General features: G+C 41.1%; 1 protein-coding gene across 4 annotated transcripts in view; it reads right to left on the bottom strand.

The window, feature by feature from the left end:
• The window catches only part of ANK3 (ankyrin 3), a 374,580-nt gene that overhangs the window by 108,798 nt on the left and 252,915 nt on the right, over positions 1–12,867 (bottom strand). The window contains exons 25-27 of one of the 4 annotated variants that reach the window (XM_043476896.1): positions 6,335–6,458; positions 4,687–4,698; positions 1,109–1,211 (exon numbers count right to left, since the gene is read on the bottom strand). In XM_043476896.1, the coding sequence (XP_043332831.1) occupies positions 1,109–1,211; positions 4,687–4,698; positions 6,335–6,458 (239 nt within the window). Of the gene's footprint in view, positions 1–1,108; positions 1,212–4,686; positions 4,699–6,334; positions 6,459–7,746; positions 8,396–12,867 lie in introns of those variants that run through there. The other 3 variants (XM_043476897.1, XM_043476898.1, XM_043476899.1) reach the window with 3 other exon arrangements.

Below are 12,867 nucleotides of genomic sequence, written 5' to 3'. Positions count from 1 at the left end.
AATAAAGAAATAAATAACTTAAAAAAAAAAAAAAGCTTTAAAAAATACGTACTGTGCTCCTTGTGAAGTACCATGTACATCTGTGTTTCTGGAAGTCAGCATCTCCAGACAGGTGGAACCCCCCAAGATGTGGCTACCTAACTTGGTGATAATAAATGTCTATCACTTATTCATCTGCCCCAATTTACCTTTATTATGTAGTGAATCAGTAAGTTCAGCATAATTTCACCATGTATATTGTTTAACTATTATAGGCCACCTACAAACTTAGTTTTATGGTCCAAACAGTTTCATCCATCACCAGCTCCTGACTGCACGTTTAAAACCAGGTATTATTATGTGTATCTAGACTAATGATCTATCCTAAGTCCATAGGCAGCAAGATTCTGTTACTAGGACTTCCTATAATAAACCAGTATCTATTGAGCCACAGTTATTGGAAAGAAGACATTGCATAAATACCAAATTAGCCAAACAAAGATTCTAGCAGAAAGCAAAATACTAGCATATCTTGAGAAAGCCCATCCCAGGCAGCTTTGGAGCTAATGGGCCAAAAACATGACCAATCTAATCTATGGCTCACTAAAAACAATTTCAGCAAATTCCAACACCCATACACTGTCGAGCAGAATCAAGCATTCGTGTGGATAATGTCAGCAACTTTAGCTACCAATTATTATTAACTCTCTTTTTCAAAAAACTGAAAGACTTGACTAAGAAATGAGAAAGGTACCCGTGCCTTTCCTAGGACTTCTTTAAGTTCCTCTCTGTGGGATCTGAGAGACTGATCTGCAGAAGACAGGGATATTTCGATTTACGGTAAGACTGATTTCTTTTTTCTTTTTTTTAGCCACGCACTGTGGCACGTGTGATCCTGGTTCCCCGACCAGGGACTGAACCTGTGCCCCCTGCAGTGGAAGTGTGGAGTCTCAACCACTGGACCGCCAGGAAAATCCCTGACTTTTTCTTTAACTGGCAGTATAGGAAGACTTACAAAGGCAAAATCAAACTCGCAGAAATAGAGTTCCCGTCATGCGACAAAGAATGTGACTCAATCATAACAAATGAAAGCTTCACAACGAAAGAAGGTTTGAGGAAGAACACGTACCTGCTCTTTGGACGGCACCAGCAGCTCCTCAATCATCATGCTGTCCCGGGCGTAGGAGCTTCGGTTCAAGGTGTAAGACCTATCCGAGCTGAAGGAGCGGAGGCTGTTGTAGTTACAGTTAACCATTCAAGAGGGGGAGATGATGATGAGATGGGTAAAAGAACATTAATGCATGCAACTTTCAGAACAGGCAAGATGGCTCAAAATATCAACCAAAATCGTTCTTGAAAAGACATGGTCAAAAATAAACTTCCTTATACTTGAGGAAATTTCTTAAGCTTAGATAACCTCATGATCAGGTTTTGTTTAAAATTAGGCTGTCTGGTATTCAATCTGTGAGAAGATGAAATATAGGAAGACTTTGGATGTTTCTCTGTGACAGTTGAACCAATATGACAATTCAGAAGAACCGGATGACTCTAGGCAATTTGATAGCTGGAGAGATTTTTTTTTCTTTGTTAAAACCTTTTTCGAGAGTCTCCTCTCTTTCTGGTCCATATTTGTCTGTCTCGCACTATTTAATGGAATTATGTTGCTATAAATGCATCTGTTAATAAGGATTTGGGAACTAGATGCAGGTTTAACCTACTGAGAGCTCTGGTTGGCAACTACCTCTCATGGAAAACATGAAGAAACAAGAAGTGTTATCCTGACATGATCTTTTTTGCCATCTTTCTGGCTGTGAAAAATTAAAATTCCATATACAGTTATCTTGCCTTTCCTTTCTGTACTCTTTTTAGCTTTGCTTCTTCTGTTCTTCTCCTTCCTAGTCTTTCTCAATATTCTATGCAGCCTCTGAACTCCCCAGAGTGCAGGACCCCTGATGTCCTAAAGTGCCACTCACCACCTTGAACCTCTAAAATCATACCAAGAAGGCATGGGGGATGGGCAAAATGGGTGAAGGTGGTCAAAAGGTATAAACTTTCAGCTATAAAATGAGTCAGACCTGAGGATTTAATGTACAGCATGCTGACTATAGTTTATAATAGTGTTTTGCATATTTGAGGGTTGCTAAGTGAGATCTTAAAATCTGTCATCCTAAAAAAAAAAAAGTGCAACTACGTGTGTTGATGAGTGTTAACAAGACCTATTATGGTGCTTGTTTTGCAATATATACATATGTGGAACCACTATGTTATGTACCTGAAATTAATATAAAGTTTATTTGTCAGTTATATTTTGATTAAAAAAAAAGAAACCAATAGAGTAAGGGATCCTAGTAACTCTACATATATCCATGTATCTACATATATCTACATAATATCCAGACAGACTGGGGTGGCAGCTCATATAGGCACTGGCAGAAAGAACCCTGGTGATCCTTCAGGAACACAGAGCATGGAGTCTTGTGAGAAGCTGCTTCAAGGCCCCTTGCCTCCCTACCAGGTAGGTGGTCATGAGGTGGCTTCTCATTGACTCCTGTTTTGAAAGTGGTCTGAGGCTTCCTGTCTCATTGTCCTTGGAAGACAGTTGCAGAATACGAGACTGCTGAGCCGCCTTCCGGAACGGGCTCCTCAGCGATGGGGAAGCTCACAGCTAATGTGGTAGACATACAGCCCCTTTGGTTTCGGGGTCATCTTTCCTGGTGTGGAGGACAAGGACCACGGCAAGTTGGCCCCGCCTATGGAGAAGGCAATGGCACCCCACTCCAGTACTCTTGCCTGGAAAATCCCATGGACGGAGGAGCCTGGTAGGCTGCAGTCCATGGGGTTGCGAAGAGTGGGACACCACTGAGCAACTTCACTTTCACTTTTCACTTTCATGCATTGGAGAAGGAAATGGCAACCCACTCCAGTGTTCTTGCCTGGAGAATCCCAGGGACGGGGGAGCCTGGTGGGCTGCTGTCTATGGGGTTGCACAGAGTCGGACACGACTGAAGTGACTTAGCAGCAGAAGCAGGGAGTAATAAACTGTCTGAATCCAAACATGGCTACTTGAATCTTTACCGGCAGCATTGGTCAGACTTTGGCCTCAGCCCTGCTTTGTCTGTGCTTGTCAGAAAAAAGAGCAAAGGAGACATACCTAAGAAATGATTCTGTGCTTGCACAAAATGATTTCTTTTCCCCTACTGCCTGTCTTGAAAAGAAATCGTTTTGTGAAAGCACAGAATATTGTGCAAGCACAGAATATTGAAGGCATATATGGATATATTTTGAATGTACTAAAGACTATCCCAAAGAGGGTATTTTTATATCAAGATACAGAGGCCCCTGAATGATAGGCTTTATTCCAAGTGTCTACACAAATGGCTCGGTACCTGCTTCTAGGATGAGAGCCTTACTTTCTCTAAAATAGCCATCATTCTACAGAGTGATTGTTAAGTGTTTTGAGCAGATACTTACTAAGTGACTATTATGGGCAGGACACAATATTAGAAATTGGATATAAAAGGAAAAAAAGAAAGTGAGCGTTATCCTTGCATAGAGCTTACTTAGTAAGCCATGTGCCTCTGACCTCTTACATAGTCGGGCCTGCAGTGCCCAATCATGACCCATCACTCTTTTTTTTTTTCCTGTTCTTATTGCAAACTTTTGTTGCTGTTATTCCTGTTTCTAGCCCCATGCCCTCTCTCAGATGCACTATAAGCTTCCTAAAAGCAGGAATTTTCTTTCTACTTTCTAACTCAACACTATCCAACAGAACTTTCTTTTCCAACAGAGTGAGGGACATGTACTCAATCTGCACTATTTAATACAGATATTAATTTCTCTAAATTATGGTTCCCATGGCAGATATTAATACTGGTGGTACATGAGATGGTTTTATTGTACATGTGAACAAATACTTAAAAGTTTTTTTAATGATGACATATTAAGTTTAGTCCTTAAACATATCTAAGATGTAGTGATTAAAAAAAAAAAGAAACTTCTTTCTTTCAATTACTGTAGGAGTGTGAATGGAAGAACGGAGCCTAGAATTGGGAGCTGTCAGTGGAAACATCTAAAGATGTCTTCATTTGACATAATTCCTACTCCTGACCAACTTACATTAGGCAGAAGGAGAGCCCATTAAAGGTATCAAGCTTCAGTGTGAATCTTTAATACATCAAAGTGCTTTCAGCTATTTAAATGAGAGATTATTTGCATGGGGGTCTGGAAAGCATTACAGTGTTTTTCACTGAGGTCAATGATATTATTTGTAGCCATCAGTATACCCTAAGTGTTAAGCAGAGGAAGTGTTAGAAAAACACACGCCTCAGAATCCTAAAGTTATCCTAATGTACCTAGCACAACTCAAAGAAAACCGCACTCAGCAAACAAACAGTCCTTCCAGTCAAGACACTGCCTATAAACCCAGAGCAATCTCTCCAGTTACTGCATGCACTACACAACTTTTATGTTAAGGGAAATAAATTCCTCATGTATTCAGTCAACTTTGCATAAGTAACATTATTTATTACACATTTAGCTATTTGCTTATTTTCTCAAATAACAAAACTGATTTTCTAAAGCTGAGCGGAGAAATAAAAAAAGAAAAAGCACATGGCAGCACAGCACAGCACAATGCCGGAAAAACAAAGACGAGAAAATGAGCTGGGAAAGGCGGAGAAACACTGTCAAAGCACCGTATCTCCTTACCTGATCTTGGGACTATTTTTAAGTATTTTTAGAAAAAACAGGAGAAGTAGAAAGCAAAAAAAAAAAAAAAAATCAGACAGGAAAAAAGAAAAAAAAAATGTTATGGTTGGATGAGTTACACATTTAATGTATTCCTTTTTAAATGTTACACTCAGAATGTTATACTTGGTAATACTCTAACAGTACTTTAAAAAACACATCAGCTTTAGAGATTTTTAAAATTTGCCTCTGAGCATAACATCAGTTGCCAGTGTCAAAAAATGAGTTACATATAATAGCAACAAAGAGGAATGGTGCAATCCAAACTAGAAGTATGAAAGCCTCAGGACTGTCTTGTGGAAAGTTTATAAGAGACAATATTCTGGTTTCAGCTCTCACTGGAGGTCAGCTGCTACAATTCCCTACACACAAATGAGTGAGTCATGAAATGTAGCTTTTATTTATTATCTGAGGAAGCGAATCAGCTAGTTATTGGATTACTAAAGCTATTAGGTCTCTAAACAGAAGTTTTCCTTAAGGTTCTTTAAGATTCTACATATTTTCAGTTGTAACTTGTTATCTGTGATTACCTGAAATAAGACATGTTTCTAGAAACTCATTTTCCTGTTGTCATTAATGACACCTGCTGCAATAAGATTTTAAGGCCTTCTATAAATATATGTATAAAGTCAAAAGTTGATTAAGTTACATGAGGTTCAAATTCTATTAAGAAAAAAAAAAAAAGACTGACTCAAAGAAAAATCAATTCTGAGTCTAAACTGTCCATATCAACGACACTAAGAATAAACTCCCAGGTTTACTTTGTGGGAAATGCCATTTTACCATCAGACAATGAAACTTTTTACAACAGATTTTTAAACGATAGGAAAATGTCCCCAGGGCTCTAACTCAGAAGGTTTAATTATTAGCTTAAAAATAACTTGACTGTCAGCAAACATGCTGTTAATTCAACCAGGGAAAAGAAGTCTCCAAATTCTGGACAAGGTCCTGTTCCTTTTAACCAGGTCAGGCTGGAGCCAAGGTTTTCCACATACAAAAGCTTTATGCTTCAGTTTTCAGCATTGAATTTGCCACCATTCCTGCCTCTGGCTTTTGATTAAGTCACCGTTTCACCTTTAACATGTCCCTTGTAAACAAACAAATGGCAGAGCTTTCGAAGAGATGCTTAAACAGTTGCTAGACAATTCCAATAAGCGATATGTACTTTTTCCCAAGAATGCACTCTTTTAAAGTCACAGTCATAAATTGTTCTTTCAGTCATGAAAAGAGTATAGTGAACAATCAACACAAGTATTTCTTACTTATGGGAAAATGGGATTTTTCTTTCATTATAGAACAAAACTTATTTTTAAAACATGTGACCCAGATTGGTTCTCCCTATCCTGTCCGTGAACTCTTTTGCTATATTATGCTTGAAGCATAACTGCCAGGTAGGGAAAAACAGAACAAACAATTAACACGTTCACTCACATAAAATTAAAGACTGAAAACCACAAAAGAAAATAGCAGAGCATGTGTACATTTCACCGAATTCACATCCTTACCCCAAGGGCACTTTTGGGGATAATGTGAAAAATGAAAATGGTTTCAATTTATGACATCATGGTTGTTTTAAACTAACTGTGAGTAAAGGGCCACAGTGAAGTACCTGGCAGAACGGGCCCCCAGACTGAAGCCCACGTAGCCCTCTGCAGGCAGAGAGTCATCACCCAGTTCCTTGAGGTCTTGTGGCCCAAGATACTTGTCCGTGTCGCCTGTCATCGCATCTTCACCTGTGGATGGACAAAGCAAGCCCGAATCAGAAGCTTCCTTTCTGAAAATGTGTCTGTTTGGGGAGAAAACTGCTCTACTGGCCATCAGCTAATCATCCATTTTCTCATGTTTATTTCCCCCCATCCCCTGGATAATATTTGTAACTGCCCTTAAGAAGGAAAAAGTATAGGAAGAGGTTAGTTCATCATTTCAAGAGTGAATTTAAGCAGCAGAAAGAGCTCCTGGCAATAGGTACCAATTTAAAAACATTTCCATATCTCCTTGTCCCACCTCAAGCCCTAGCCAACTAGAAAGGTTCATCTCTTGTGTCAGATTGAGAGTTTCTGGCCTGACCATGATGAGGGCAGCTTGTTTGAATGGACCTGGATTGCAAAATAAGAGGCACCTCTTCAAGATCCCTGTTCTGGAAATTTTATATGGGAAGAGAACCAACTTTATTTTAAATGGTTTTCTCACAACCAGGATTTCAGTTTGGGGTTATGTAAATAACTGGCAAGCGATTTAATCTGAATTAGAACTGCTCAACTGGGGAACCTTGAAACACATCCACATTGAACTGTTTCGAAATCTATCAAATGAACAGCTCAATACAGCTGCCGCAGTGCTTGAACCCTGCTCAGAAAGTGGCTCTACCCTCAACAGAGATCAAATCGGGGCTTCAACAGCTGGAAAGAGATCAATTGTTCTTGAACCATCTATACAGAGAGTAAGTGCATAGAATACTTTTACTAGCTACACAGGCATAACATGATCTCACGCAGAAAAAAAAAACACATTCCAGGAGTGACTGGGCAGGTTTTCCAGATGCCTTTTGCCCTCAGGGACGTTTCCCATCCTTTACAAAATGTAGCATGGGCTGTGGAAAAGTTCCTTTCACAAACAGGCAAACTCTTTCTCCTTTTTATGACTCGACTCTCATTCTACTGGGTACAAGCCTAGCTGGCTGAACAGGATTTCAAAGGCGTGTATGTTTTCTGTTTTCTCAAAGGTAAGCAATTTCACCACTCTGGCTCTATTTTCCAATCCTTCATTCAACATCGTTTATAATTTCCATTCATTTAAACTCAGAAAACCACAAGAGCTCAGCTTTTAAACTACCAATCAAGTTTAAAAATACATTATCAACTACCATTTTTGCAAGTGTAAAAACTAAATAGATCAGCTTTCTACAGCTACCCAGAACCAAGAGATTATTTTAAGTTACTTTACAGCTGGGCTATTTGCACATTCACTATGGAGGAAACAAAAACAGCACACACTTAAGTACAACTTAAAGAAAGATCTTACTCTGTGTTAAAGCCATTTCCACCAGGCTGGGCTGGTCAAATGTTTTCCTGATGTTTCCAGGAATTCCTGAGACAGTGATTTAGAATCTACCTCCAGATCAGCCCCCAAAAAACCAATCCCTGGGTTGGATCCACGGTCTTCACCACCAACTCCGAGTTCCTCTCAGCATCTTCATCTCCTCGCCGGCAACTGAAGAATTACACATCTTTTCCTACTCATCAGTGTTAACAGACTTTCAGTTTTTCAGATGAAAAAAAAATCCCCCCAAATCTGGCCACATTTCATTGAGATCAAGATCCTTTTTGATCACTCCGAAGACATCCTTTTAAAACTCCTTCTGATTGGATTAACAACTCCTCTGGCAAGCCTCTAGCAGAACCGATTGGTGACATAAATGCGAGCCCCAGACTTATTTGTATGTAAATATGAGGACTGCTCCAGGGTAGACTTTCGGTAATTTGATACCAATGCCCGCTGCCTAACCGGGTAGCCAGCAAGCAAGCCACTGCACTTAATGGGGAGGCGACTCTTCTCCAACCTGAAGAAACAGCCAACAGGTAGAGAGGAAAAGCAGGAGAAGAAAGGAAGAAGTGGCCCCGGCAGGGAGTGGCAGAGAGCTCCAGGCAAACTTTGTAACTTTTTGTTTTCAGCTGGGAACACCAGGAGCCTGGGTTATTTATGGTCCCTGTCAGGTGGAAGGAGGGGAAAAAAAGAGAGGGCGGGGGGGGGGGGGGGGGGGGGGGGGCCTGCCCTCGGTTGAGGTTGGGAAACTGTGGGGCAGAGAGAAGCCACAAGAGCTCTCCACGCAGCGCTGGAGAAGGCACTCATCACTGCTGTTTCTATCCAGAGTGGGAGGAAAGGAGAAGTGAGACAAGCAGGGGAAATGGAGTGGAGGCTCAGTTTTATCTCTTGCACAAACTCTTTCATCTCCCTGATGCGATCGAAGTTACTGACTGGTCCTCCTTCCCTGAGGAGTCCCTGGAGAAGGCGAGAGGCGGAGGGAGCTTGGGTTGGCTGGGGAGGTCTTGGCCGCAAGGGGCTAGGGGCAGCTGAGGAGCTGCCTCTGTCAAGGCATTGTTCCACTGTTTACCTCTCTCTGGGGCTCCTGGCCTCCCTTCCCAGCTGCTCCACCCTGTTTCTGTTGGCCGTGGAGGGAAAAACTAGTGGGACTTCTGCATCTGCCATCTGGGCACTCGCGAGAGGCAATTTCAATCGCTTTCTCTCAGAACAGCCGAACAATCAGGCCAGAAAGGGCAAAAAGGTTTTGACATTATCTTGGAGGAAGTGGGTGTGCAGCACCTTTTCATATTTTGCATCTATCTCTTGCACTGTTACCTAAATATACAGAAGCATGAATCCATAGAACTGATGAGGTAGGGAACAGATTTGTTGTTCCTGGATCAATGCATAAATAATGACTCATCTAATATTCAGATGATATGACACCTGGCGTTTGAATTGGATCCGCCCGGCTGTAATCAACATTGTAAATACCCATAATGAGAAGGGAAGCCATTTATAATGCCTGATACATATTGAAAAATATCCCCCACCCCAATAGTAATATAAACATAATAAAAAGAATCATTTCCAACTCTAAATAATGGAAGAGGAAGTCATGGTTAAAATGGAGAAAATGTCTGAACTTTAACCTGTTTGTCACAGATGCACTTAAAATCCAACCGACTAGGACTTCCCTGACAGTCAAGTGGTTAAGATTCTGTGCTTCCAAGGCAGAGGGCATGGGTTCAATCCCTGGTGAGGAAACTAAGATCACACATGCCCCATGGTACGGCCAAAAAACAAAACAAACAAACAGCCCCCACCCCCAAACTACTCAGCAAAGTCTGAGTCAATGGTGGTCACTCATTCAAGCTTCCTAACAAGGACTGCAAGAAAAGTTTCCTTCTTCATGACTTCTTGACCAACTCTCTGTGGCCACTCCTCCACACTAATCCTGCCCTTCTGTTACACAGAATTCTTTCAGTCCCTAGAAATTCTGAACATTTTTAGACTTTGAGCCACTACCTAGGGTGTCTTCCTTTGATGGAACCTTCACTCCTCCTTCTCCACCTGAGTAATTTCTCCAATCTCTGATTCTTTCTAGAACTCTTCTCATCCTCCACTCCCCCTCTTGAGTGGCCCTCATGTGGGTTCCCCGTATCAGTGTATTGGCAGGAAAAACATCTGCTTGGTCTCTCCCATGGGAGAGTGAGAACACACATTGTCCTGGGCCTGCCATATTGTAAGTGCCCCATCAATATTTTTGAAATTCATGATTGCTTTTATTAAATAGGTTGATGATTTTGCTTTTGCCCCCCATCTACATGCCACAGCACTCTTTTGGCATGCCAAGCTTGGTGATTGGGATACAGTAAAATTTCAACAACAGTAAGTTTCTATTCTTTTTTACATCTCCTTCTTAGGCCTCAGAAATGGTCAGTATGAAACCTAAAGCAGCCCAGTGTTGAGGTGGGGATGGGAGCTGTCAGTACATTTGGCCAATGACTAAAGTGGTCTTATGAATATTAAGTAACAGTAATTAAGTAGTTATGCATTTACCATTTGAATGGTGAAAATATTTCTTAAAAGGCACAGAATTTAGAAATAAAGGTTTTATTTTAATGCAGTTTAGTGTAGTAGAAATATTGTTGACTCTTGAGTCATACTTTCAACCTCTACTGAACCTTGGATATCAACGCTGCCTCTGTCCTAAGACCTCTTGAGGGGATTCAGTGAAATAACGCACAAAGAAAGGTGTAGTCAGCACTAACTGTTACTATTGTTCAGTAACATCTGCTTTCTTTAGTGCCCAACCATATGAATGCATGAACTCATATAATTAATATTTAAAATGCTAAGACTGATACTAGTCAGGGCAAAATCCCAACATAGCACTAAGTATCCCAGCTTTTCACTCCCTGACACAGAGCCTGGTTCATCACAGGTACTCAACAAATACTTGTTGACTGAATGAAGATGAATAATATTAATACAGTTCTCATTTTAATAAACAAAATATTCCATAATTATTGTATAGTACAATACATGACTATACCAAAGATTAGAAAGGAATGAGATGAACTGTACTGAGTGTCTGGTTAACTGCCTCTAATCCATTTTATAATCCAAAAATATTTTTATCAGTAGCAGCTTCTGACCAACAGGTACAAATGCATATAAACCAACAAAAGCAATTCTATGAACAAACAACACTCATACAATATCAGATATATTTAGTTAAAATAAACATTACCAAACCCCATAAACTTTCACTTACTAAGTACTTGTGTGGGGCTTCCCTCATAGCTCAGTCAGTAAAGAATCTACTTGCAATGCAGGAGACCCGGGTTTGATTCCTGGGTCGGGAAGATCCCCTGAAGAAGGAAATGGCAATCCACTCCAGTTTTCTTGTCTGGAGAATCCCATGAAGAGAGGAGCCTGGCAGGCTACAGTTCATGGGGTCGCAAGAGTCAGATATGACTTAGTGACTAAACCGCTACCACCAAGTACTTGTGTGGGCTTATGTTTCCTAGAAGCATCTGGTGCAATGGCACAACCATTGTGTTGAAGGTAAGTCTGACTATTTTCTGGCAAAGAGGGTGTGGTAGCTAGTGTCCAAAGATGCCCTCTCTACCCCATCCAGTGAACTAAGTTTCTGGTATCCATGCCTTGTATACTGCACTTGTTTACATTTGAGCTGGTTTGCTTTTTGAACAGTAAAATGCAGGGGAAGTGATTTTACATGACTCTGAACTTTTTTTTTTTTTTCATTTATTTTTATGAACTTTGAGTTCAGAGACACCTTGCAGTTTCTGCCTGAAACTTGGAGAGAGCTTTGGAGCGCTTGTTCCAAAGGGGAGGAGTCAATCCCAAGGCAAGCAATTTGAGTACCAAGAGGCCACCTCTTGTACAGGTGTAAAGAAAGTCAAGGTAGCCCTATGGAGAGAGATGCAAGTCAGTTCTCAGCTGTCCCGGCCACCCCAGTCGAGGTGACAGACCCTTGAATGATGCTGCCACATGGAACATCCCACCAAGTTACCCTCACCTTAGCTGCTCTCTCACTGCAAACTCCTGAAGGATCTTAAGAACTCAGCTGAGCCTTGTTAACTCACACAACAATGAGAAACGATGATAATAAATTAAACCACTGAGCTTAGAGGTAATAAGTAGTGGGAACAGAGGCGAATGAGAAATGACGAGGTGCAGGAGTAAGGCAAAGCGCTCGCACACCGGTTGCCTAATGCGCCCCTAGTCAGAGTGAGCTCTGCAGTGGGAATGCGATTAGTACAGACGAAGTCTGAGGACAGCACATGGGTAAGTGCCACCCAAGGAAGCCTCACCTGTTTGGAAGGGACTTTCTGTGTGTGTGCTCAGTTCTGTCTGACTCTTTGAGACCCCTTGAACTGTAGCCTGCCACGTTCCTCTGTCCATGGGATCTCCCAGGCAAGAATACGGGAGTGGGTTGCCATTTCCTCCTCCAAGGGCTCTTCCCAACCCATGTCTCTGGCGTCTCCTGCATTGGCAGGGGGATTCTTTACCACTAAGCCACCTGGGAATCCCAGAAGGGACTTTATGCCTTTCAAAATTACGAGCCCTGATGTTCTTATGTTAATCCATTTTTGACAATAAAATATCAGAGGCAGGAAAATGTTTAAAGAAGAATACAAAACACCCCAAATCTACCTCAGAGGCATTTCACTTCCATTCCCCAGGTATTACCTCCTCCTAGTCCTTTCATGACAAGGCGAAGAGAAGAGGCTTCCTATACTACAGTCAACCTTTCAAAGATCCATACACCCAGTCTGCCAGGAAATAATACAAAATATAATCACAGACAAAGGGGAAAAAAGAATATATTAAATGGTTATCAAGACGGTGGTCGGTCACATTCCCTTTCAGAATTCAGGGTTAATTTGGCTTAATATGGAAATGTTTTCATGCCCTAGGAGTTCTTTTCTTCGCTCTTTCCCCCTTTTTGTTCCTTCTAATCTTTTCCATCTTAAGACTATCATTGAGGAATATTTTTGCTACTTTTCCAGGGGTTAAAGTTGTTTTCCTATCTGGTTGGGGACTAGAATCACAAAAAATGTTCCTTAAGGTAACTATATCAAATTGTAT

Source organism: Cervus canadensis, chromosome 8 (assembly GCF_019320065.1).
Source record: "Cervus canadensis isolate Bull #8, Minnesota chromosome 8, ASM1932006v1, whole genome shotgun sequence".
NCBI classification, from domain to species: domain Eukaryota; kingdom Metazoa; phylum Chordata; class Mammalia; order Artiodactyla; family Cervidae; genus Cervus; species Cervus canadensis.
This window is presented reverse-complemented; position numbering and strand designations above follow the sequence as displayed.